Raw genomic sequence first — 27,548 nt, 5'->3', positions numbered from 1 at the left:
GTCATTCGCTATTAATGGTGCCCCAACATTGACGAATAGAATCCCTTGATTGAAAGTGCCCACTAGTGTTGCGCCCGTCGAAGAATTCTTGATGCGGTCCCAGTAGGTGGCGGTGGCTTGGTCAGTCCCCATGGATGCATTAAGAGAGATTCGCTTCCACACGCTGCAATCAACACATCATCAGCGTTGGTATAATTTGCGGTTCTTCCGTTGGCAATAAACCCCTTGTCGTCCATGTCGAGATTACCATCATCAAATTGAGTATCATATTCTTGTGATGCATACTCTTGAGAGATAATCTTCGTTTGCGACATATGTCGCGCACATGAATGCTTCATCATCAAGACTACAAATGGAAGTACACACAATCTCACATTCTATTCGTACCAGAAATGAAAAGAACAAGCAAAAAGAAAAGAAAGTTTTTTACCTTCTCGACATTTCGTCGAGCACATTTGAAGTGGCGGCCGTGGGCGTGGCCAGGGTCTCCTCCATGGTCGATGGCGTGGCTTGCGGTGGCGGAGGAGGAGGCGACCCATGTCCGACAGTAGTTGCTGCGGCCACCGGTGGCATCGAATCGGCCGAAGTAGCCCGAGATGGAGCAACGGTGGGGTTGCGCGCCGCCACCACGGGTTTTGGCCGCCGTCTGCTTCTTTGTCGGGGATGCACTGGTTCCCACGTCGGCGACCTGCCGGGGTGGGGCAAAACCGACGCGATGGGATGGGGCGGCATGGCGGCGGTGGGGGAGGGGATCGGGGAAGTGTTGGGAATCGTAGCATAATTTTAAAATTTTCCTACGCTCACCAAGATCCATCTATGGAGTATACTAGCAACGAGGGTAAAGGAGTGCATCTACATACCCTTGTAGATCGCGAGCGGAAGCGTTCCAATGAACATGGATGACGGAGTCGTACTCGCCGTGATTCAAATCACCGATGACCGAGTGCCGAACGGACGGCACCTCCGCGTTCAACACACGTACGGTGCAGCGACGTCTCCTCCTTCTTGATCCAGCAAGGGGGAAGGAGAGGTTGATGGAGATCCAGCAGCACGACGGCGTGGTGGTGGATGTAGCGGGTCTCGGCAGGGCTTCGCCGAGCTTCTACGAGAGGGAGAGGTGTAGCAGGGGAGGAGGGAGGCGCCCAAGGCTGTAATGTTGCTGCCCTCCCTCCCCCCTTTATATAGGCCCCCTGGGAGGGGGGCGTCGGCCAAAATCCCATCAAGGGAGGGGGCGGCGGCCAAGGGGGGAGACTTGCCCCCCAAGGCAAGTGGAGCGCCCCCCCACCCTAGGGTTTCCAACCCTAGGCGCAGGGGGGAGGCCCATGGGGGGCGCCCCAGCCCACTAAGGGCTGGTTGCCCTCCCACTTCAGCCCATGGGGCCCTCCGGGATAGGTGGCTCCACCCGGTGGACCCCCGGGACCCTTCCGGTGGTCCCGGTACAATACCGATAACCCCCGAAACTTTCCCGATGGCCGAAACTTGACTTCCTATATATAATTCTTCACCTCTAGACCATTCCGGAACTCCTCGTGACGTCCGGGATCTCATCCGGGACTCCGAACAACTTTCGGGTTTCCGCATACTCATATCTCTACAACCCTAGCGTCACCGAACCTTAAGTGTGTAGACCCTACGGGTTCGGGAGACATGCAGACATGACCGAGACGCCTCTCCGGTCAATAACCAACAGCGGGATCTGGATACCCATGTTGGCTCCCACATGTTCCACGATGATCTCATCGGATGAACCACGATGTCGAGGATTCAATCAATCCCGTATACAATTCCCTTTGTCAATCGGTATGTTACTTGCCCGAGATTTGATCGTCGGTATCCCAATACCTTGTTCAATCTCGTTACCGGCAAGTCTCTTTACTCGTACCGCAATGCATGATCCCGTGACTAACGCCTTAGTCACATTGAGCTCATTATGATGATGCATTACCGAGTGGGCCCAGAGATACCTCTCCGTCACACGGAGTGACAAATCCTAGTCTCGATCCGTGCCAACCCAACAGACACTTTCAGAGATACCTGTAGTGTACCTTTATAGTCACCCAGTTACGTTGTGACGTTTGGTGCACCCAAAGCACTCTTACGGCATCCGGGAGTTGCACGATCTCATGGTCTAAGGAAAAGATACTTGACATTGGAAAAGCTCTAGCAAACGAAACTACACGATCTTTTATGCTATGCTTAGGATTGGGTCTTGTCCATCACATCATTCTCCTAATGATGTGATCCCGTTATCAACGACATCCAATGTCCATAGTCAGGAAACCATGACTATCTGTTGATCAACGAGCTAGTCAACTAGAGGCTTACCAGGGACATGTTGTGGTCTATGTATTCACACATGTATTACAATTTCCGGATAATACAATTATAGCATGAACAATAGACAATTACCATGAACAAAGAAATATAATAACAGCCATTTATTATTGCCTCTAGGGCATATTTCCAACAGTCTCCCACTTGCACTAGAGTCAATAATCTAGTTACATTGTGATGAATCGAACACCCATTGCGTCCTGGTGTTGATCATGTTTTGCTCTAGGGAGAGGTTTAGTCAACGGATCTGCTACATTCAGGTCCGTATGTACTTTACAAATATCTATGTCTCCATTTTGAACACTTTCACGAATGGAGTTGAAGCGACGCTTGATATGCCTGGTCTTCCTGTGAAATCTGGGCTCCTTCGCAAGGGCAATAGCTCCAGTGTTGTCACAGAAGAGAGTCATCGGGCCCGACGCATTGGGAATCACCCCTAGGTCGGTAATGAACTCCTTCATCCAGACTGCTTCCTGTGCTGCCTCCGAGGCTGCCATGTACTCCGCTTCACATGTAGATCCCGCCACGACGCTTTGCTTGCAACTGCACCAGCTTACTGCTCCTCCATTCAAAATATACACGTATCCGGTTTGTGACTTCGAGTCATCCAGATCTGTGTCGAAGCTAGCGTCGACGTAACCCTTTACGACGAGCTCTTCGTCACCTCCATAAACGAGAAACATATCCTTAGTCCTCTTCAGGTACTTCAGGATATTCTTGACCGCTGTCCAGTGTTCCATGCCGGGATTACTTTGGTACCTTCCTACCAAACTTACGGCAAGGTTTACATCAGGTCTGGTACACAGCATGGCATACATAATAGACCCTATGGCCGAGGCATAGGGGATGACACTCATCTTTTCTCTATCTTCTGCCGTGGTCGGGCATTGAGCCGTGCTCAATTGCACACCTTGCAATACAGGCAAGAACCCCTTCTTGGACTGATCCATATTGAACTTCTTCAATATCTTGTCAAGGTATGTACTCTGTGAAAGACCAATGAGGCGTCTTGATCTATCTCTATAGATCTTGATGCCTAATATATAAGCAGCTTCTCCAAGGTCCTTCATTGAAAAACACTTATTCAAATAGGCCTTTATACTTTCCAAGAATTCTATATCATTTCCCATCAATAATATGTCATCCACATATAATAAGAGAAATGCTACAGAGCTCCCACTCACTTTCTTGTAAACACAGGCTTCTCCATAAGTCTGTGTAAACCCAAACGCTTTGATCATCTCATCAAAGCGAATGTTCCAACTCCGAGATGCTTGCACCAGCCCATAGATTGAGCGCTGGAGCTTGCATACTTTGTTAGCATTCTTAGGATCGACAAAACCTTCCGGCTGCATCATATACAACTCTTCCTTAAGGAAGCCGTTAAGGAATGCCGTTTTGACGTCCATCTGCCATATCTCATAATCATAGTATGCGGCAATTGCTAACATGATTCGGACGGACTTCAGCTTCGCTACGGGTGAGAAAGTCTCATCGTAGTCAACCCCTTGAACTTGTCGATAACCCTTAGCGACGAGTCGAGCCTTATAGATGGTCACATTACCATCCGCGTCCGTCTTCTTCTTAAAGATCCATTTGTTTTCTATGGCTCGCCGATCATCGGGCAAGTCAGTCAAAGTCCATACTTCGTTTTCATACATGGGTCCTATCTCAGATTTCATGGCTTCTAGCCATTTGTCGGAATCCGGGCCCGCCATCGCTTCTTCATAGTTCGAAGGTTCACCATTGTCTAACAACATGATTTCCAGGACAGGGTTGCCGTACCACTCTGGTGCGGAACGTGTCCTTGTGGACCTATGAAGTTCAGTAGTAACTTGATCCGAAGCTTCATGATCATCATCATTAACTTCCTCCCCAGTCGGTGTAGGCACCACAGGAACATCTTCCCGCGCTGCGCTACTTTCCGGTTCGGAAGGGGTGACTATCACCTCATCAAGTTCCACTTTCCTCCCACTCAATTCTTTCGAGAGAAACTCCTTCTCCAGAAAGGACCCGTTCTTGGCAACGAAGATCTTGCCTTCGGATCTGAGGTAGAAGGTATACCCAATGGTTTCCTTAGGGTATCCTATGAAGACGCATTTTTCCGACTTGGGTTCGAGCTTTTCAGGTTGAAGTTTCTTGACATAAGCATCGCATCCCCAAACTTTTAGAAACGACAGCTTAGGTTTCTTCCCAAACCATAATTCATACGGTGTCGTCTCAACGGATTTCGACGGAGCCCTATTTAAAGTGAATGCGGCAGTCTCTAAAGCATAGCCCCAAAATGAGAGCGGTAAATCGGTAAGAGACATCATAGATCGCACCATATCCAATAGAGTGCGATTACGATGTTCAGACACACCGTTTCTCTGAGGTGTTCCAGGCGGCGTGAGTTGTGAAACTATTCCACATTTCCTTAAGTGTGTACCAAACTCATGACTTAAATATTCTCCACCACGATCTGATCGTAAGAATTTTATTTTCCTGTCACGTTGATTCTCAACCTCACTCTGAAATTCCTTGAACTTTTCAAAGGTTTCAGACTTGTGTTTCATTAGGTAGACATACCCATATCTACTTAAGTCATCAGTGAGAGTGAGAACATAACGATATCCTCCGCGAGCCTCAACACTCATTGGACCGCACACATCGGTATGTATGATTTCCAATAAGTTGGTTGCTCGCTCCATTGTTCCGGAGAACGGAGTCTTGGTCATCTTACCCATGAGGCATGGTTCGCACGTGTCAAATGATTCGTAATCAAGAGACTCCAAAAGTCCATCTGCATGGAGCTTCTTCATGCGCTTGACACCAATGTGACCAAGGCGGCAGTGCCACAAGTATGTGGGACTATCGTTATCAACTTTACATCTTTTGGTATTCACACTATGAATATGTGTAACATCACGTTCGAGATTCATCAAGAATAAACCATTAACCAGCGGGGCATGACCATAAAACATATCTCTCATATAAATAGAACAACCATTATTCTCGGATTTAAATGAGTAGCCATCTCGAATTAAACGAGATCCAGATACAATGTTCATGCTCAAAGTTGGCACTAAATAACAATTATTGAGGTTTAAAACTAATCCTGTAGGTAGATGCAGAGGTAGCGTGCCGACGGCGATCACATCGACCTTGGAACCATTCCCGACGCGCATCGTCACCTCGTCCTTCGCCAGTCTCCGTTTATTCCGCAGTTCCTGTTTTGAGTTACAAATATGAGCAACCGCACCGGTATCAAATACCCAGGAGCTACTACGAGTACTGGTAAGGTACACATCAATTACATGTATATCACATATACCTTTGGTGTTGCCGGCCTTCTTGTCCGCTAAGTATTTGGGGCAGTTCCGCTTCCAGTGACCACTTCCCTTGCAATAAAAGCACTCAGTTTCAGGCTTGGGTCCATTCTTTGACTTCTTCCCGGCAACTGGCTTACCGGGCGCGGCAACTCCCTTGCCGTCCTTCTTGAAGTTCTTCTTACCCTTGCCCTTCTTGAACTTAGTGGTTTTATTCACCATCAACACTTGATGTTCTTTTCTGATCTCCACCTCCGCTGATTTCAGCATTGAATATACCTCAGGAATGGTCTTTTCCATCCCCTGCATATTGAAGTTCATCACAAAGCTCTTGTAGCTTGGTGGAAGCGACTGGAGGATTCTGTCAATGACCGCGTCATCCGGGAGATTAACTCCCAGCTGGGATAAGCGGTTGTGTAACCCAGACATTCTGAGTATGTGCTCACTAACAGAACTATTCTCCTCTATTTTACAGCTGAAGAACTTGTCGGAGACTTCATATCTCTCGACCCGGGCATGAGCTTGGAAAACCATTTTCAGCTCCTCGAACATCTCATATGCTCCATGTTTCTCAAAACGCTTTTGGAGACCCGGTTCTAAGCTGTAAAGCATGCCGCACTGAACGAGGGAGTAATCATCAGCACGCTGCTGCCAAGCGTTCATAACGTCTTGGTTCTCTGGGATTGGTGCTTCACCTAGCGGTGCTTCTAAGACATAACCTTTCTTGGCTGCTATGAGGATGATCCTCAGGTTCCGGACCCAGTCCGTATAGTTGCTGCCATCATCTTTCAGCTTGGTTTTCTCTAGGAACGCGTTGAAATTGAGGACAACGTGGGCCATTTGATCTACAAGACATAGTGTAAAGATTTTAGACTAAGTTCATGATAATTAAGTTCATCTAATCAAATTACTCAATGAACTCCCACTCAGATAGACATCCCTCTAGTCATCTAAGTGAAACATGATCCGAGTTTAACTAGGCCGTATCCGATCATCACGTGAGACGGACTAGTCAAGATCGGTGAACATCTCCATGTTGATCGTATCTTCTATACGACTCATGCTCGACCTTTCGGTCCTCCATGTTCCGAGGCCATGTCTGTACATGCTAGGCTCATCAAGTCAACCTAAGTGTATTGCGTGTGTTCCGAGGCCATGTCTGTACATGCTAGGCTCGTCAACACCCGTTGTATTCGAACGTTAGAATCTATCACACCCGATCATCACGTGGTGCTTCGAAACAACGAACCTTCGCAACGGTGCACAGTTAGGGGGAACACTTTTCTTGAAATTATCATAAGGGATCATCTTACTACCGTCGTTCTAAGCAAATAAGATGCAAAAACATGATAAACATCACATGCAATCAAATAGTGACATGATATGGCCAATATCATCATGTTCCTTTGATCTCCATCTTCGGGGCACCATGATCATCTTCGTCATCGGCATGACACCATGATCTCTATCATCATGATCTCCATCATTGTGTCTTCATGAAGTCGTCACGCCAATGATTACTTCTACTTCTATGGCTAACGCGTTTAGAAACAAAGTAAAGTAATTTACATGGCGTTATTCAATGACACGCAGGTCATACAAAATAATAAAGACAACTCCTATGGCTCCTGCCGGTTGTCATACTCATCGACATGCAAGTCGTGATTCCTATTACAAGAATATGATCAATCTCATACATCACATATATCATTCATCACATCTTCTGGCCATATCACATCACATAGCACTTGCTGCAAAAACAAGTTAGACGTCCTCTAATTGTTGTTGCAAGTTTTTACGTGGCTTGTATAGGTTTCTAGCAAGAACGTTTCTTACCTACGTAAAATCACAACGTGATTTGCCAATTTCTATTTACCCTTCATAAGGACCCTTTTCATCGAATCCGTTCCGACTAAAGTAGGAGAGACAGACACCCGCTAGCCACCTTATGCAACTAGTGCATGTCAGTCGGTGGAACCTGTCTCACGTAAGCGTACATGTAAGGTCGGTCTGGGCCGCTTCATCCTATAATACCGCCGAAACAAGATACGACTAGTAGCGGCAAGAAGAATTGGCAACATCAACGCCCACAACTGCTTTGTGTTCTACTCGTGCATATTAACTACGCATAGGCCTGGCTCATGATGCCACTGTTGGGAATCGTAGCATAATTTTAAAATTTTCCTACGCTCACCAAGATCCATCTATGGAGTATACTAGCAACGAGGGGAAAGGAGTGCATCTACATACCCTTGTAGATCGCGAGCGGAAGCGTTCCAATGAACGTGGATGACGGAGTCGTACTCGCCGTGATTCAAATCACCGATGACCGAGTGCCGAACGGACGGCACCTCCGCGTTCAACACACGTACGGTGCAGCGATGTCTCCTCCTTCTTGATCCAGCAAGGGGGAAGGAGAGGTTGATGGAGATCCAGCAGCACGACGGCGTGGTGGTGGATGTAGCGGGTCTCGGTAGGGCTTCGCCGAGCTTCTGCGAGAGGGAGAGGTGTAGCAGGGGAGGAGGGAGGCGCCCAAGGCTGTAATGTTGCTGCCCTCCCTCCCCCCTTTATATAGGCCCCTTGGGAGGGGGGGCGCCGGCCAAGATCCCATCAAGGGAGGGGGCGACGGCCAAGGGGGGAGACTTGCCCCCCAAGGCAAGTGGAGCGCCCCCCACCCTAGGGTTTCCAACCCTAGGCGCAGGGGGGAGGCCCCGAAACTTTCCCGGTGGCCGAAACTTGACTTCCTATATATAATTCTTCACCTCCGGAACTCCTCATGACGTCCGGGATCTCATCCGGGACTCCGAACAACTTTCGGGTTTCCGCATACTCATATCTCTACAACCCTAGCGTCACCGAACCTTAAGTGTGTAGACCCTACGGGTTCGGGAGACATGCAGACATGACCGAGACGCCTCTCCGGTCAATAACCAACAGCGGGATCTGGATACCCATGTTGGCTCCCACATGTTCCACGATGATCTCGCCGGATGAACCACGATGTCGAGGATTCAATCAATCCCGTATACAATTCCCTTTGTCAATCGGTATGTTACTTGCCCGAGATTCGATCGTCGGTATCCCAATACCTTGTTCAATCTCGTTACCGGCAAGTCTCTTTACTCGTACCGCAATGCATGATCCCGTGACTAACGCCTTAGTCACATTGAGCTCATTATGATGATGCATTACCGAGTGGGCCCAGAGATACCTCTCCGTCACACGGAGTGACAAATCCCAGTCTCGATCCGTGCCAACCCAACAGACACTTTCAGAGATACCCGTAGTGCACCTTTATAGTCACCCAGTTACGTTGTGACGTTTGGTGCACCCAAAGCACTCTTACGGCATCCGGGAGTTGCACGATCTCATGGTCTAAGGAAAAGATACTTGACATTGGAAAAGCTCTAGCAAACGAAACTACACGATCTTTTATGCTATGCTTAGGATTGGGTCTTGTCCATCACATCATTCTTCTAATGATGTGATCCCGTTATCAACGACATCCAATGTCCATAGTCAGGAAACCATGACTATCTGTTGATCAACGAGCTAGTCAACTAGAGGCTTACTAGGGACACGTTGTGGTCTATGTATTCACACATGTATTACGATTTCCGGATAATACAATTATAGCATGAACAATAGACAATTACCATGAACGAAGAAATATAATATAACCATTTATTATTGCCTCTAGGGCATATTTCCAACAGGAAGGTCGTAGCGTCGGTGGCAGCCGCGACGAGGTGGGTCAAACCGGCAAAGGCAGCGACGGGGTCGTCGGAGTCGGCCATGGGGCCTCGCGGCGGCCAGTGGGCGGCACGTGGGAGGCGGGTGGGAGTTGGCGGGCGGATGGAAGTTTCAGATTCAGATTTTGTCGGTTGGGGTTTGGCACGCGGCTGGGCGTTTTACATCACCAGGCAGCTGGTGATGCAAATTTGGATCTCCAAGTGTTGTATTTTACATCACTTGGAGGAGGTTTCGCCCAAAGTTCCCGGGCGGCTTCGTCAGCACCTTGAAGAAGCCGGTCTTGTTCTCAAAGACCTTCTTTGGCGTCATGGCGGCGGCGCAGGTGCGGCTTCTAGACGACCGACGAAGTCGAGGCGCACAACGGCCAAAAATCGAGCAGGTGCGACTTTCAGGGCGGAGAAGCTCCAAACCTTGTTGCGGTGGTGGAACTCCAAACGTGGCGGCTCCGGAGACGGCAGGGGTGAGGAGGCCGGAGGCTGTGAGGACGACGACGAAGAAGCTTGAATCCCGTGGCGGCGGCGGAGCGGTGGAAATGCGGTGGATACGACAGCGGCAGGGGTGGGGAGGTCGGATATGGCGGCGACGGAGTGCAGCAGGGTCCGATGGGCGGGCGACATGATGCGACGGGAGACAAGGCAGCGGTTACGCGGTGGGCGGGGGAAGCGAGACAGTGTCAGTTTGGTGTTCTGGGCTGCTGGCCGTTTTACAGCTGGGATTCTGTATCAACTTGCAGTAGCAGTTGGTGTTGTTCTGTCTTTTTCTGGACCAGTTTGAAGCATGCAAAATTTCTACAAAACACTAACAAAAGTGAAGGTATATTTGTATCACTTGTGATGCATTTTACATCAGATGTATAATCCGAGTAAAAAAAATTGCATCTACATCAGGGAGAGACTAAAGTTAGTACAAAATTGAGACATCTATTTTAAAACGGAGGGAGTATTATATTTTGATTATTTTTACACGAGAACATGGTGTAGTCAGAAAGCATTTCCCTTTTTTACACGAAGAAAAGGATAAATGTCGAAAAAGGCGTAACAAAAGCTTCGCCCCCCTTTCCCCAATGGCGCAGTCGGCTCACTCTCACACGAGCACTCGCTTACCCTAGCTTCAACGCCAGCGCGCACCTCCCCTTCCCTTTGTTCGACGATGGCGTCCACACCGCCGCCGGTAATCGGCAAGGCGGGAAACCTCACTGTCTTCATCACGCCCCCGGCCACGCCGCCTCCAGTGGATACCCCGACCTCTCGTTCGGCCGAGTCGCCAGGATCTGAGTTTTCCACCCCCAATTCCACTCCCCGTTCGGTGGCGTCTCCTGCGTCCCCGCCGCCAGAGCATATAGCCACATCGCCTCCGCCGGCCAAGATGGTCTCGCCGCCTCCGCCGGTCAAGACGGTCTCCCCGCCACTGCCGCCAGCCAAGCTGTTCCAGGCCTCGCCAGTGCAAGTGCCTCCGCCGCAGTTCGAGAAGGCAGAGGCTAGGACGGATGGATCGGCGTTCGGGTTCTTCTGGGACGCGGTTTTGCGCGTGCAAGAAGGTGACCCGGGAGAGTGTTTGGTGCGTTAAATTTGTATATTCTTTTGATATGTGGTTTTGATCTGTGTGTTTTTCCACTCCATGTACAGCGCACGCAAGCTTGGATGAGTACATTTCGAATTGGTTCGGGCTGGATCAATCCAAGTACCAGTGGGCGCTCAACGACTATTACGAGAGCACCGGAAAGGTTCTTGCCTTCACTTTCAACTCTAAAATTTGTGCTTCTCTTGTATTGTTATGCTCACCCGATTGTCTGATCTGTATCCGGGACTTCGATTAGATGCAAATTTACGGTGATTTGGGGTTAACTCAGCGAAGATCCATATCTCCTGCGCGTCCAACTGGACTGCACTCTTCCTTGGTTCTGTACGGAACTGGAATGCTGTAGCTTATTCTTGTGAGGCTAATTCTTGGTCGTAGACAATTAGCTGTCACCGGTTGTGATCATGTGTGTGATTTAGTGCCATTTAAGGTTTGCAAAATGTTGATAGAGACGTGCTGTCTGTTCGGTGGTGTGCTGCCAAAAGCTGTTTTGGGGAATATTTGCAAGTTGCAACGCATTTGAATGGTGGTTGTGCTTTAGGGCGTCCCCTTTTTTTTAGGTCAGATCACTTAGTAGTCAGCTGTGTCTTCACTTTTGTTAGTGTTTTGTAGAATTTTTGTGTCAGAGTGTTTTTATTGAACTTTTCTGTCATAGTGTTTTTAATCCATGTTGTATTCTACGGCATCTCTTTCTTTGTGGATGTAGTTACGGCTTTCTTTTGGTGGTCCACCACGTTTGGGCTTGATTAAGTATTCATGGTAAGAGTTGTAAGCGTGTGTTGGTTTACATTGGATTCTGCAGCTGTGACTTGTGCTTTGATGGTTATGACTTGTATAGCTTTATTGATGCCTCAAATGGGCCTTTGTCATATATGGTTGTACTTGAAAATGAATTTGAGATGCCATCCATCATGCTGGAGGATGCGCAAATGACGTATTATAAAATCCAAGTGAGGCACAGAAAGCTTCCTCTCCTAGAGAAGCGGCTGATTGATCTTAAAATTAGATAACTGCAATTTCCACACTATGTGTACTTGTTCTTTTGAGACTCACCCGCACTCCATACTTTGAAACTTGACATTGCTACTAATATGTTAATTTTTTTTTAATAATTTCTATTTTTTACCACCCTGTAGACGGGGATTAGGTCATAAAATTGAATTGCTATTTAAGGCCGTCCGCGCCAATTAGTAAAATAGTAAGAAGTTGTTATCATGTGATTATATGCCCATTTTTATAGTACAGAGTTAGTATGCATCAAGATGTGACAGGCTTGCTCTTTCTTGTTATTGGCTTCTTTATTGTGGTATAAGCACATTGCTGATTTTCAACAAAAAAGTACCTTTTGATTATTTAGAATGATGCTACGCACAAATTCGTGGGTGAATATTGGATGTTGTGAATTGGGAGTACCTTTGTACTATTAGACCAAGTGCGACCTTCCGTTTGAAGTCAGTGAAAAATGTCAGGAACGGTTTATGCCCATGCATGTTATCTACCCATTAAAGCTGTTACAGTTATAGCGGCATGCTATTTTTGTTCAAAACTCGTGGAGTGTGTATGTAAAAATCATTTATCGACATCATCTGTATTTGATTCTGTATCAACTTGCAGTAGCAGTTGGTGTTGTTCTGTCTTTTTTTGGACCAGTTTGAAGCATGCAAAACCTTTCATCACAATGTTCCACAAACTCTTTATAAATCGGATTTTCTCACATGGTAATTGTTAGAGTTATATATATATATAGCCATGTAACCTTTTGTATTTACCCTATTGTATAAGGGGTTTCCTGCATATATTCCACACCTGTGCATGTATATATACTGGCCTATGGTCACCTGGAAATACAAGTTGCATATTCCTATCATGGTATTAGAGCTAGGTCAATTTTATAGCACGCGCAACTCGTGCTGTTGATCCACCTCTGTCGCGACGCCTCCATCCTTGGCTGCGCTGACTCTCCATGGTGGCCAAATCCTCAGGCTGCTACTGGTTTTTCTCCCTCCCACCCCCGATCGAGACTTCTGCTGTCGCCCAAATCGATCTGCTCGACCCGCCCTCGTCCGCCTCTGTCTCGTGAGGCCGCCGCCGCCTGATAGCCGCGATCGAAGACTCCCGCCGTCGTCCCTGATCGCTCGGCCTGATCGATTTCCCTGCCCAGATCGAGCAGAGAAGGTCCCGATCAAGACTCCCGCCTCAGTCGCCACCTGTTTTGGTCTTCGCTGCATCGTTGGTGCTGGACGTGGTCTTCGCCCGCCTGGATTTGGTCTCCGCTGCTTGCGCGCGTGGACTTGGTCTCCGTTGCTCGCCCGCGTGGACTTGGTCTCCGCTTCTGCTAGCCGCGCGTGTGCGCTCACTGTTCAGTTTTCCGTCTGCTTCCGTTAAAAAAAAGGTACTATGTCTACATCTATGGGCTATGTCGCAGTTCCTCGTTGTCCGGTGGTTTTTGATGGCACTAACTACATCGAGTTCGTTGGCTTCATGCGCATTCACATGCGTGGCCTTCGTCTTTGGGGCGTTCTTTCTGGCGAGGTCCCCAGTCCGCCGTGTCCAGTTCCTCCTGTGGCTCCTACTTCGCCGACGCCATTGGTTCTTGCTGCCGACACTGATCAGGCTGCAAAGGATGCAGCTAAGTTGGCTGATGACACTGCCGTTCTTGCTTATGATGAGCAGGTTCAGACCTATGAGGACGCACTTCAGACTTATCATGCAGCTCTATCTGCTTACACTCAGTGGCTTGATGATGATGCTCGTGCCGCAGCTGTTTTGGCTGCTAGTGTTCTGCCTCAGTTTGCCTCTGAGTTTCTCGGCCTCTCTACTGTATTTGAGATGTGGACTCGGCTTCGTCAGCGCTATCAGCCCTCTGGTGATGCCTTATACCTGTCTGTGGTTCGTCAGGAGCATGCTCTTCAGCAGGGTGACTCCACTGTTGATGAGTTCTATGCACAGAGTTCTGCTATCTGGCGTCAGCTTGATTCTCTCCGCACTGCTGGTTGTCGTACTTGTCAGTGTTGTCAGGCTGTGCGGGCTGATTTGGAGTTTCATCGTGTCTACGAGTTCTTGTCTCGACTCCGTAAGGAGTTTGAGCCCTGACGCGCTCAGTTGTTTGCTCGTGGTCGTATCCCCCTCATGGAGGCGCTTTCTGAGATCCGTGCTGAGGAGACTCGCCTCCGTGGCGCTGGTTTACTTGAGGTTCCCTCTGTGCTCGCTACTCGAGTTCCTACTATGCCTGCTGCACCGACTCCTTCCCACTCGAGCGCTTCGCTGCTCTTGCCTACTCCTACGTGCGGCCAGAGTCGGTCTCGTCCTCACTGCGGCTACTGCAAGATGGATGGTCATGTTGAGTCTTAGTGCTTCCAGAAGAAGAAACACCTGCGTAAGGCGCGATCATCAGCGTCAGGGACTTCTTCTACTTCGACATCTTCAACCACCGCCTTGACTGAGCAGGATATTCTGCGACTTAAGCGTCTGCTTGCCGCTTCAGGTTCTCCTTCGACGGGTACTGCAGGTTCTGTGACTGATGCTTCCCGCACTGAGCAACCACCCTCTACACAGTCAGGTACATCCTCGTGGGTTCTGGACTCCGGAGCTTCTTTTCATATGTCTTCTCATTCTTCAAATTTGTCCTCTTAAATCGCTTGATTTTCCTGTTCATGTACTCACTGCTGATGGTACTCCTCTTTCTTTGCTAGTCGAGGCAATCTTGCCACACCTTCTTACTCTGTTCCTGATGTTGCTCATGTTCCTCGACTTACCATGAATCTTTTTTCTGTCGGTCAACTTACTGATTCTGGTTGTCGCGTCATCCTTGACGTTGACTCTTGTTCTATTCAGGATCGTCGAACGCACACTTTGGTTGGGGCCGTGACTCTCAGGGTCTTTGGGAGCTAGACTGGCTTCATGTTCCTTCCGCTGCCACCACTATCGCCAGTCCATCCGCTTCTGTCGCTTCAGCTACCGGCTCCTTCCAGCAGTGGCATCATCGACTTGGTCATCTTTGTGGGTCTCGCTTGTCGTCATTAGTTCGTCGAGGTCTTCTGGGGTCTGTCTTAGGAGATGTCTCTTTAGAGTGTCAGGGCTGTAGACTAGGAAAACAGATTCAGTTACCTTACCCTACTAGTGAGTCGGTGTCTCAGCGTCCTTTTGATTTGGTCCATTCTGATGTATGGGGTCCGGCTCCCTTCGCTTCGAAAGGGGGCCATCGATACTATATTATTTTCATAGATGATTTCTCTTGTTACACTTGGCTTTATTTTATGACTTCTTGCAGTGAGGTTCTTTCCATCTATAAGCGTTTTGCTGCCATGGTTCACACTCAGTTCTCTTCGCCTGTTCGTGTGTTCCGTGCTGACTCCGCTGGCGAGTATATTTCCAAGATGTTGCGTGGTGTTCTTGCTGAGCAGGGCACTCTTCCTCAGTTCTCTTGTCCTGGTGCTCATGCTCAGAATGGCGTGGCTGAGCGAAAGCATCGCCACCTTCTTGAGACGGCTCGTGCGTTGATGATCGCCGCTTCTCTTCCACCTCATTTTTGCGCCGAGGCTATATTCACCTCCACCTATCTCATCAACCTTCAGCCGTCCGCTGCTCTCCAGGGTGGTGTTCCTTTCGAGCGTCTTTTTGATCGTTCTCCTGATTATTCGACGCTTCGCTTGTTTGGTTGTGTTTGCTATGTTCTTCTTGCCCCTCGGGAACGCACCAAACTGACCGCTCAGTCTGTTGAGTGTGTTTTCTTAGACTATAGTGATGAGCATAAGGGCCTCTCGTTGTTGGGATCCTATCGGTCGTCGGATGCGTATTTCTCGGGATGTGACTTTTGATGAGTCTCGTCCCTTCTACCCGCGTCCATCTTCCTCGACCTTTTCTGTGGAGGATATCTCTTTCCTCACTTTTCCCGACACACCTATCACTCCAGTTGAGCCCTTGTCTCTCCGTCCTGCTCACTCTACTTCTCCACCTCTTGCCGATTTGCCGCCACCATCTCCCACGGTTTCCTCACCTCGCATGTCACCAGATTCTGCACCTTCATCCCCGGTGATTTCTTTGTCTCCACCTCCTGATTCTACTTCGGCTATTCATCCTCGTATTCTTCCATCTTTGCCTCAGTATTACACTCGTCGTTCACGTAATGTGGATGTTTTTGCTGACGTGCCGTCCTCGTCTCAACCTACCTATGGCTTGCGTCCTCGTCCGCTTCCGCCTGTTGATCGCCTTGGTTTTTCCACCGTTGGTGCTGTTGTTCTTGAGCCAACTTCTTATCGTGAGGCCGTTGTTCATCCTGAATGGCAGTTTGCGATGGCAGAGGAGATTGCTGCTCTTGAACGCACTGGTACATGGGATCTTGTTTCTCTTCCTCCAGGTATCCGTCCATCACTTGTAAGTGGGTCTACAAGGTTAAGACTCGCTCCGATGGTTCTCTTGAGCGTTACAAAGCTCGTCTCGTGGCTCGTGGTTTTCAGCAGGAGCATGGTCGTGATTATGATGAGACATTTGCTCCTGTGGCCCATATGACCACTATCCGCACACTTCTTGCCGTGGCCTCTATACGCCACTGGTCTGTATCTCAACTTGATGTTAAGAATGTCTTTCTTAACGGTGAGCTGCGTGAGGAGGTATACATGCAGCCACCACCTAGGCATTCTGTTCCTGATGGCATGGTATGTCGTCTTCGTCGCTCTCTCTATGGCCTTAAGCAAGCCCCCCGCGCCTGGTTTGAGCGTTTTGCCTCTGTGGTGACCGCCGCTGGTTTTTCAGCAAGTGCTCATGATCTAGCATTGTTTGTCCACCTTTCTCCTTGTGGTCGGACTCTTCTTCTTCTCTATGTTGATGACATGATCATCATTGGCGACGACCCCGAGTATATTGCCTTTGTAAAGGCCCGTCTTAGTGAGCAGTTTCTTATGTTCGATCTTGGACCTCTTCGCTACTTTCTTGGGATTGAAGTCTCTTCTACCTCTGATGGCTTTTTTATATCCCAGGAAAAGTATATACAGGATCTTCTTGTTCGTGCTGCTCTTACCGATGAGCGCATTGTTGAGACTCCAATGGAGCTCAATGTTCACCTCTGTGATACTGATGGTGACCCCTTGCCTGACCCGACGCGTTATCATCATCTTGTTGGGAGTCTTGTTTATCTAGCTGTCACTCGTCCGGATATCTCTTATCCGGTTCATATTCTGAGTCAGTTTGTCTCCGCTCCCACTTCGGTTCACTATAGTCACCTCCTTCGTGTTCTCCGATATCTTCGGGGCACGATCTCTCACCGTCTATTCTTTCCTCGCTCCAGTTCTCTACAGCTTCAGGCCTATTCGGATGCTACGTGGGCTAGTGATCCCTCTGATCGCCGTTCACTTTCTGCTTACCGTGTTTTTCTTGGTGGTTCTCTCATTGCCTGGAAGACGAAGAAATAGACTGCAGTTTCCTGTTCGAGTGCAGAGGCTGAGTTACGAGCTATGGCTCTTTTGACGGCAGAGGTGACTTGGTTACGGTGGTTACTTCAAGATTTTGGTGTTTCTGTTACTACACCTACTCCGCTCTTGTCTGACAGTACAGGTGCTATTAGCATTGCGCGCGATCCTGTGAAGCATGAGCTCACCAAGCATATTGGTGTTGATGCTTTCTATGTGCGCGCTGGTGTGTAGGATCAGGTTATTGCTCTTCAGTATGTGCCTTCCGAGTTACAGTTGGCGGATTTTCTGACGAAGGCCCAGACTAGAGCGCAACATGGCTTCTATCTCTCCAAACTCAGTGTTGTTCATCCACCATGAGTTTAAGGGGGGGTGTTAGAGTTATATATATATAGCCATGTAACTTTTCGTATTTACCCTATTGTATAAGGGGTTTCCTGCATATATTCCACACCTGTACATGTATATATACTGGCCTATGGCCACCTGGAAATACAAGTTGTATATTCCTATCAGTAATTTCATAGGAGAGTTGTAGGCCATCAACTATAAATTGGATTTTCTCCACTAGGGCTTCTTTCCACCCTATGATCTCTCCACTAAACCCAATATGAAAAGTTCTGGAAAAAATTGAAAACCGTTGTGGATGTTCATGAAGACATGAAAAGTACACTAACAAATTGCTATTCGGAGACGCAAAACTTGTTTATTTTGTGTATGGCGCATCGGTGTGGGCCTAGATCCACAATGGGATAACTACGGTGCTGAAGATAGCCAGACATTGTGGCTGCAAGGGATTGGGTAGAGATTCGTTGAGTTGGGAAACCGGGAGAGAGTAGGTTGATTGTTCTTGCGTGTCTCAAACATAGATTCATGGCATCCTTATATAGTGGATGCTAAGTCCTTTTCCTTTCCTAACGCAATGTAGACTCCTAATAGACTAGACTTCCATCTTAAAACTTCCTAATACATTACTATTTCTAAAGGACTCTCTCGCCCTTTGGTTCGCTTGCTGTTGCATATCCTTGATCAACACGGGGCGTCCTGTTACTCCAATACACCCATAGCATTGGCTTCTTGCTGGCAGGCCGTCTGCAACTAAGTACCGAACCACCATATGCTGATGTCCATAACACTACACCCCACCTGGACAAGCAGCTTATCCTCAAGCTGCAGGTGGCGGCCATGGTTGCAGCCCACTGTAACCCCATGTACATGGAAGGTTGTGGCACAGGTGCCTTGTATTGGTTTGCTTACTTTTACTTCCTGCCAGCCTTTTAGAAACCAAACGTATGGCTCCTCCGATGCTTGTTTAGTACATGACCCATGAAAATTTGTTTTGCGGAAATACCTCTTATTGGCAAGAAATATGGAGCCTCCTTTCCTTTGATGCCGGAAATCCACATCGTCTGGCATATATCCTTGCAAATCTCCAGGATCAAATGCATACATGCAGCTTCCTCTTTTCTTTTTCTAGTATGGTAAACAAGTCCAAGCAGGGACGTTGGTTTCTTGTTCCTCATGATCCTCAAGCCGAATAAAAGTCCATGGCCATGGGCATGATTCATCCAAATTGCTGGCAGGTGCCGACCCAGAGATGTCTTGCCTCTGGTTGCCTTTGCAAGAACCGTCGATTTTAAGTTCGCCAAGGCGGTTGCTGTCGCTGCTATTATGTCTACCACAGCTGCTGCATCTAGCTTTCCTGCTGTTAGTTTGGCTGCACCTGGCTCTGCCGCGCTCCACGCAACTGTTTTAGTGCTTAAATGTGTTTGCTTGTGGCGGTTGATCTGTTGCTGCCTGTGCCTTTGAAGCCTCCGCTGCTTCTTGCTGATGGGCCGCCAACACCACTGCATTATGTCGTGTCACCACTGTCAACTTGGCTCTGTCAATGTAGCACTGCTCAATATAGGGATTAACTTAGTATCAAGCTCACAACAGCCGTCGTAGGTGTTGCGACCTTGTCAACTCCTGAAAGCTTGTGCTGCATCATGGTCTAAACCATATTTGATGGAGATCATGATCTTTGACTTTACTGGAAAAATTCAATGTCTCCCCTGCTCCATAAGGATGAAAGACTTAATGAAGCACATTCTCTGTGATAGGGTAGATACCATGCCGTATCATGACGCGAGTGATCCTTCATGACATCATCTTGGCAGCAAAAGCCATTGTGGTCTGCTCTGATACGAAATTTTGTGGTCCTAGATCCACAACCGGATAACTACCATGCTGAAGCGTGGGATTGTGTGGACATAGGGTTTATTCTGAGAGAGTAACTGGGAGAGGTTAGATTGATTGTTCTTGCTTGTCTCAAGCATAGATACATGACATCCTTATATAGTGGATGCTTAGGTCCCATTTCCTTTAGTAACACAATACAGACCCCTAATAAACTAGAATCATTCAATTTTAAACATCCTAAAAGACTCTCCCTTCAGTTTGCTTGCTGTTGCATGTGCTTGATCAACACGTGGCCTCCTGTTACTGCAATACGTCCATAGCATTGACCTTCCTGCCATCCGGGCCAGTTGCAACTGAACTACCATAAACTAACATCCACAACACACTTGCAGCCATATATCTGCACCAAAATTTGCAAATATCTGTGTACTAACGTGATAAACATCTCTGAACATAACTGCAAGGATAATTGGAGTGGAGGTGCAGCAGCTGATGCATTTGCTGTACAGGGCATTGCCAATATTACAATGTTGCAAAATTAATTTGTTTTAGTTGTTGGATGTCACACTAGTCCAAGTGTATTATTATAGTGATAAAAGGGGAAATATTATGGTTTTACCAGAATTCTCTGATTGAAAGATGTGTCTACAATATGAATTGGTTTTTGAACTAGGGTGTTTTTGCTGGAGCCTTAATTTATGTGAATTGAGCTGTTAAATTTAGGTAGAAAGATATCTCTGAAAGATGTAATTTTCTATTATAGGATGATGATAGTGTATGTTTGGACTTGCAGAAACTATTTCTATAATTGTTTAGACACAGGAAATAAAATGCCATACTCTGCGTCTCGTACTTTAACTACCTTAAGCGCCAAGTGCAATTCAGCACTTCAGATTGGTCATAACATGATAAAATTTGTAGCTGCCTCTCTAGATTCTATCTTCACTGGTTTCTTACAACCACGTTTGTGTAATTGCCAAATTGGTTCTGCATTTGTGCTGTCACTATTATACAGAAAACCATTGTTTATGCATCCCCGTATGGTGTACCCATGATGAGTAAAGGTGTCATCAAATGAGGAAATAGAACTAGAATTTTACCGGTTATTTGTTCCGTAGGTTTGTATCCAAGATGCATTGTTTCATGTTCATGATATTCACCACTGGATATAATACCGAATCGAGTTTAGTTTATTGATTTTAAAAGCAACATTATTTAATTTTGTTTTCCAGTTAATTAACATTTCCCTTGTAATTATGTTCACCAGTTAATTAACATTTCCTCACTAATTATTGGCAGGAGATGGATCCGGGCAAGGCTACCAAGACAATGGAGCTTAGTGGTAAGATGCAGAAAGTGTAGTGATATATATTTACGCACTTGTCGGTAGCCAAGCTGCTATGTGTAAAGTTGGATTTGGAAGTGCATGGAAGCATGAAGGTCGTTGCCTCTTTTGCTACAACTAGCAGGATCAATCTGCCCGTGTCAAGGTATCAAGTGAGTTGAATTAACGAGTGTAAGCAATTTATTTGCTTCCTAAATTGTAGTCCTATAATCCTTTTCTGTTTGTATCGTGGAACACATTATATTTGCAATGGCAAGCATTGATCTATTAGAATGTTTGCTTGTGCAGTTCATAGGGTGACAATTTTAATCTGCATTATCCATGTCACATTTGACCGAAATGAAGGTACATTTGTGTTGTATCCGTGCAAAAAAAAGGTTATCTATCTGCTTTCACGTCTTATTCAACTATTAACAATCTTATACAAAATGGATTAACCTTTCCTGTCTGTTCAGCCATTTGCATATGTACCTGAATTCATCTTATTTTTGGGCCTAACGTAACTAATGGACATCTGATCTGTGCTGCAACTACACAGCTATGGTGATACTAGATGCAAAGTGAAATTAACATAAAATTAGTAAATAAAATAACCATGTGGTGTATGTGTGCAAAGAGTAATTAAATCTCACATTACGAAATTAATACTCTCTGAATATTGGGATTGGGTGATATCTATATTCATATATGATACTCCTATGTTCTGAAATACTCGAGACACATATGAATAGAACCCCAAGATGTAAATCTGTTATCACCAGGTTAGATGGTTTGATGCATACTTGTTTCAGTAATCAATTTGATTTCCTTCTTATTTCTTATGATTTTCTTCACTTCTTCAGAAGGCAGAGGTGAGGGGAGGTCTAGCGTGTAAATATTTCCTCATCACAAATTGAAAATTTCATTTGGTAAAATAACATTTTCCCTGTTGGTAAAACGCCACGCATGTCGGGTGGTAGGTGCGACATATGGCAACGGATGGCTTATCATAGTGGGAGCCAGTAAAACGTCGCCGGTGCCTGCAAACGGGATGAGACGAAGACATGCACGCCGACGAATCTTACCCAGGTTCGGGGCTCTCCGTGGAGATAACACCCCTAGTCCTGCTTTGCGGGGTCTTCGCATGATCACTAGACCAATACAAGTAGTTACAAGCGCTTCTTGAGCTGTTTGGCTAGAGGAAGAAGAAGGGCAAGGCTAGCTCTCCTTTTTCCTCTATGTGGTGTGTGGAATTCTCTTCGATCCCCCTTTGCATGGGTGCCCCGGGGGGGTTTATATAGGCCTACCCCCAGGGGTACGATGGTAATTCGGCTGGGCGCGGGTCCCAGCCGTCAGTGTCTATACTCGCCGGCTTCTTCGCCGGTCATTGGGGCCCGTCGACTGGTGGGTCCCGCCGGCTGCCGGCCTCTTGGCCGGCAGGCCGGCCCCACCGCTTGGGGGCTTTGTCGGCGGCTGGTTACTGTCGCCTCGCCTTTAATGACGAGGGCTTTGTCGAGATAAGCGTGGCTACAGTGTCACCGCCTTGCGAGCTTTCACTGTAGCCTTACCTTGTCTTGTCTCCTTAATGGGGCGCATGTTTCGAGGGCGGGAGGTAGCCGGCCACATCCCTGGCCGACTAGAGGAGGCCAGGCCGCCTTCAGATGTCTCTTTGGTAAAGGGGCTCGCCGCCCACGGGCCGTACTGGCACCTGTCGTGGGTGACATCGAGGCCAACATGGCTACAGTGCCGCGCCGGACGGGGGATGGCTGGCCCGTACGACGCCCTGTGGCCATGCCTGTTCCGGGATTCGGGGGTAGTGGGCTGTACTGTGGCCACACCCCATCCTATCGCCGCTATGTGGGTACAGTCTTGGCCGGCTTCTGGGAGCCGGCTTTCTTCGTGGCCGGCTTCTGGGAGTCGGTCCTCTTGGGGCCGACTTCCTGGAGTCGGCTATCTCGTATCTTTCTTGGAGGAGGTTTTTGAGGCTGGGTCGCCTTCTGGGAGTCGGCCGGAGGAAGGCGGCCCTATGCTTTATATGCTTGAAGGTTTGAATTGCCTGGTAATTTTTTTTAAGGAGCCAGGGAGAGTCGGTTAGGCTACCCGTGGCTATTTACTCCGACAGTAGTCCCCGAAGCTGGTTGGGCTTCGAGGCTGAGAGGAGGTTGAGAAGCTCGGTCAGCTTCTTATCTTGACGAGCCCGCAGCTGGGTGCCGGCTTCGGTTGGGCGCGCCGTCTTGGCGAAATTTTTGAAGTCGGAAGGCGGGAGTTTGTTGGCGCGCGTGCCGGGCTGCGGGCAGCCCGCTCGCCGCCTGCGAACCACGTGGCGTACCTTGGCTGAAAAGAGCCTGCCAACCCACGCGCGCGACAAGACGTCGCCGCAGGCCGAGGGCCACCACTCCTACGCATAGGCCCAGGCGCGGATTCTTTGCGGCCCAAAACTGTCCGCTCGTCTTCCGGCGGCGGTTTCCGCACGCCTTTAGGGCGTAATAATTGCGGGACGTGGGGGAGTGGGCGCAGTTAATCCCACGTTCCTCCCCACGCCTCGCCTCCTCGGCTTCGCCGCACGACGCTATAAGTAGGGGGAGGAGGGGAAGCGGCAGATGCTCGCACGCTCCTCTCCTTTCCGCCATCTTCTTCTTCCTGCTTTCCCTCACAGCAACGACTCGCCGCCGCGTCGTCCCACCAATCTTCACTCCGTCCCGCAGCTTTGCCGCCGCGAGGCCGTGCTTTCTCCGCCGCCGCACTCTTTCTTGCCAGCCTCTTGCCACCATGCAGTACGGCGGGGACTGGGACGGCTCCAACGTCCATATGGACCACATCGAGTTCCTCCGCAAGACGCGGCGGTTGCCGGCGCGGACCAGGTGCGGGTCCGTCTCGCGCCTGCGAAGGAGATCACGCCGGAGCGGAGGAAGGCGAGCGGGTAGTCTTCCGCTCGCATTTCCTGCGCGGCGGCGGCTTGCCGGCGAGCGCTTTCTTCCGCTCCTTTCTTTACTTCTATCAACTCCAGCCGCACCACCTCACCCCGAACACGGTGGTGCTGCTGTCCGCCTTCGTCACCTTGTGCGAAGGCTACCTTGGCGTTCTCCCTACCCTCGAGCTCTGGGGGAGTTCTTCCAATCTAAGCTGGGCACCCGCATGCAGGGCGTGCCGGTCCAGAGCGGCGCCTTCATCGCGATGCGGAGGCCGGCGGCCGACAACCCCTTCCCCGTCATCACGTTAATCCAGTCGGTGAAGCGTTGACAGAAGTCATATTTCTACGTGAAGAACGTCGCCCCACAAGGCGACTATGTCAACTTGCCGGCTTACGTAGCCGGCCCACCGGCTGGGAGGCGGCCCCAATGGTCCTATCGGGCCGTGACGCTGACGTCGGCTGGAGCCGCGGCCGTCGCCTGACTGCGGGTGATGATCCAGTCGGAGGGCCTGACTGGGTCCGACTTGCTGGCCGCCTTCGTCGCGCGCCGGGTGCTTCGGCTTCAGAGCCGCCCTCACCTGATCTGTCAGATGAGCGGCCAGCTCGACCCGAGTCGGATGTGCACCAAGGACATGCCGCACGACGAGGTGACCCATATGGTGAATTACCTTGCGAACTGCAAGCTCTCCGCAGAGTGGCGGTTTGGTAAGGAGCCATATTCCCGTGCACATCCTCCGCCCACGGTATGTTCTCTTTTTCCTTTTCTTTTCTTAGTTTTGTCGCCGAGTTCCTTCTGGCCGTCTCTGACCAGTCGGCACGCCTTGGCAGAGCCCTCTCCTTCGACCTGTAGCCGGGTCGGAGGCGGAGCGCCGATTCCTCCCCGACCGGGCGGAGCATCACCTGGAGGACCACGACTTGGGGGCGGCCGCCATGGATGACAACACCGAGGCGGGTGGCGGCGAAGCCGGTGGTGAAGCAGGCGGCTCCGGGCTTGGAGCCAGTTTTGACGACTGGCCGGACGACGACGAGGCGGAAATCGTCCCACACCGCCAGCCGGCGTCTGGCCACGGCGCGGGTTCCTCCGCCGCGCCGCCTGCTCGGGGCGGCGGGCGGAAGCGTCGTGCCGTGTCGGGCTTGTTCGGGAGCCGGCCGAAGAAGCCCAAGGGCGGGGCAGCGGCGACTAGGCGGGATGAGGCGGTCGCGAAGGCGGCCCGCTTCCGCAAGGTGGTAAAGCAGCCGCAGATGGTGTCGGCGTAAGTGTATATTCCTTTGTACATTCTTTCTTTTTTTCTTGGTGATTTCTGAATCCTTACCCTTTCTCAAAAAATCAGGGCTCCGCTTTCGCTCGAGCAGGTTGCTGCCGCCTCCGTCGTTGGATCGCCGGGAGGATCCGGGAGCACCCGCCGCGTGGACCCCTGACGGAGCGAAACGCGCGGGAGGCGCGGGAGGAGCCGAAGGCGGAGGAGTTGAGGGCGGCTGCCGCCAAGGCGGCACAGGAGGAGGAGGAGGCGGCGAAGGCGCGCGCCGACGAAGCGGCCAAGGCCCAAGCGAAGGCTGCGGCTGTGGCAACAGCGGAAGGGGCCTTGCTCGTCACACCTCTGCGTGTCGCGGCGCCCGAGGTCCCGGAGCCCCTGCCAGAGGAAGCCGGCGGCGACCAGCCAGGATTGGAGAGGGAAGACGACGTCGTCGTCCCGGAGAGGGAGGCGGCACCGGCCCCGCCGACTGGGGCGGCTCAAGGCGGCCGGCCAAACGTGCCGCCTGCGCATCGGCCGGGGGCGAGCCGGCCGCGAGGACGGACCTGGTGGTCCAGTCGCCATCGTGCCAGCGCACGGGGAAGGCCGCATCGGACCCGCAGAAGGCGCGGGCTCCAGCTCGTCGGCCCAGGACGTGGAGGCGGCCAGCGCCAGCTCGGGGTGGACGCCGGGTGGAGGGACGGCTGTGGTGAACGTGGCAGCGCAGGACGTCCGGAACCGGCTTCAGTCCCAGGCTGCGGCGCTGAGGAAATATAATGATGAGTTCCTTACAACGTGGGCGGCCATTCGGGTCAGCGCACCCACTGGGTGTAGTCCCTGAGTTCCGAGTCGGCTGCTGAGCAGGCGGCTTGAAACTTCTTAGCAGGCTCTGTTTTGCTATCTTGTTCTCATTCGCTCCTTTGCCCGACTTGCAGGACTAGCACAACCTCCGCGCGGCTGCCTTCAACTCCCAGGCTCGGGAGCTGACCCAGAAGAATGCTGATCTATCTGAGAGCTGGGGTAAGTGCTTCGTCTTTTATCTCACGTGGGGGTGCGTCAGCGCACCCACTGGGTGTAGTCCCCGAGATTCGAGCCGACTGCTGAACAGTCGGGTCGGATCTTCCTTGACGACTTCTATTTTATTGCTTCTTTCTTTTCTGCCATCCCTGCAGCGGCCAACGCCAGTCTGAGGGAGCAGCTAGGCGGTGCTCAGGCCGCCCTCCGTGCTAAGGAGGCCGAGTTTGACGCCTTGGCACAGGAGCGTGACCGCCTGGCCAAGAGGTTGGCCGACCAGGAGAAGAGCCACAAGGCGGCCCTGAAGGCGGTGCAGGACAGCGAGGCCGCCCTCCAAGCCGAATATGAGACAGAGGCGGCCAGCTGGGCCGAAGCGAAGCAGACGCTGATCAACGGCTATGGCCAGATCGAAGACTTGGTTGACGGTAGGCCGCCTTCTTCTTCATCCTTGCTTGCCGTTTGCCGTTTGGCTCATTTTCTGATTTGGTGTTTTTCTCTTCTTTCTCTTTCTTTCTTGCGCAGAGTAGTTCCCTGGCTACTCTACCACCGCCAACCAGGTCGTCGAGGCCCACCGCGAGGCACGAAGGCAGGCTGGCGCCGAGATCGCGCCGAACGCTGGAGGAGCAGCTCTTGGCGATTCAGGCCCGCCTCCGGCCGGCTCATCGCATACTCCGCTGGCTTCAGCGTGTTGGGGCGCAGGTGTTGGCCGCTCTCTGGCCTGGTGAGGTGATTCCCCGCATCCCCAGTCGGACTGCCGACTGGCTGGAGGTGGCGGTCGGTCGCTTCGAGGCCTGGAAGGCTTCTGCGGCTCGGTCCGGCGCCAGGCGGGCGTTGGAGTTTGCCAAGGCCTGGTATCCCGAGCTGAGTCTGGACCAGCTGGCCACCTGGCGGCAGGAGGCCGACACGGAGCTGGAGCCGGCGCGGCCGGCTATCATCCAGCAGGCTTCGGCGATTGCCGACTACACCGACACCAGCGCCTTCGCTCCTGAGGTGGACGACAACGGCGTTGCCCAGCCGGAGGAGTGGTTCGGGCTGAACCCGGTAGACGACGAGGACTCGGCGGAGGAGATCGACTCCAGCGACGAGGGCGAGGAGGAGGAGGAGGGTGAAGACGCCGCGCCAGATGGTGGAGCGGCCGGTCAGCCTCAGCTTGACCGTGCCTCCAGCAGCAAGGCACACGCGGGTGCACCGCCTGCAGCCGGCGATGATCAAACCGAGACCCGCCAGCCGGCCACTCCTCCAGCCGATGGCGCCGTCTCCACCGACCAGCCCGGCTCCCCTGCTGCGCCCTTAGTCCAGTCTGCCGCCTCTACTTTCCTGTTTCACCATTTTTGGAATAGTATTTTGTTAAGTTTGCACAATTCCATCCACTGGGGGTGTATTCGAACTATATTGACTACCGGCCTATTGGGGGCCTTATGTGTAAATATAATTATGCATGCGTTTGGCTTTCCCTTGTTCTTTGCTTTTCATCTTTTGGCTGTTTCCTTTGCCGCCCTCCCTTGGTTG

The 27,548-nt window shown here is 50.4% G+C and overlaps 1 protein-coding gene across 1 annotated transcript; it reads left to right on the top strand.

The window, feature by feature from the left end:
• The first annotated feature begins 10,403 nt into the window (after positions 1-10,403).
• Positions 10,404-21,320, top strand: LOC123053016 (proline-rich receptor-like protein kinase PERK2). The gene is made up of 3 exons (XM_044476387.1): positions 10,404-10,932; positions 11,021-11,118; positions 20,858-21,320. The coding sequence occupies exons 1-3, from the start codon at positions 10,545-10,547 to the stop codon at positions 20,918-20,920; spliced, it is 549 nt and encodes a 182-aa protein (XP_044332322.1). The 5' UTR covers positions 10,404-10,544; the 3' UTR covers positions 20,921-21,320.
• Positions 21,321-27,548: the final 6,228 nt, after the last annotated feature.

This window comes from Triticum aestivum, chromosome 2D (genome assembly GCF_018294505.1).
Source record: "Triticum aestivum cultivar Chinese Spring chromosome 2D, IWGSC CS RefSeq v2.1, whole genome shotgun sequence".
Classification (NCBI taxonomy): Eukaryota; Viridiplantae; Streptophyta; class Magnoliopsida; order Poales; family Poaceae; genus Triticum; species Triticum aestivum.
This window is presented reverse-complemented; position numbering and strand designations above follow the sequence as displayed.

Bases quoted from the DNA above. Each gene is read 5' to 3' on its own strand.
- LOC123053016 (XM_044476387.1), top strand. From the start codon at position 10,545: ATGGCGTCCACACCGCCGCCGGTAATCGGCAAGGCGGGAAACCTCACT. The intron at 10,933-11,020 runs GTGACCCGGGAG...CTCCATGTACAG, and splicing joins GGTTTTGCGCGTGCAAGAAG to CGCACGCAAGCTTGGATGAG. The intron at 11,119-20,857 runs GTTCTTGCCTTC...AATTATTGGCAG, and splicing joins ATTACGAGAGCACCGGAAAG to GAGATGGATCCGGGCAAGGC.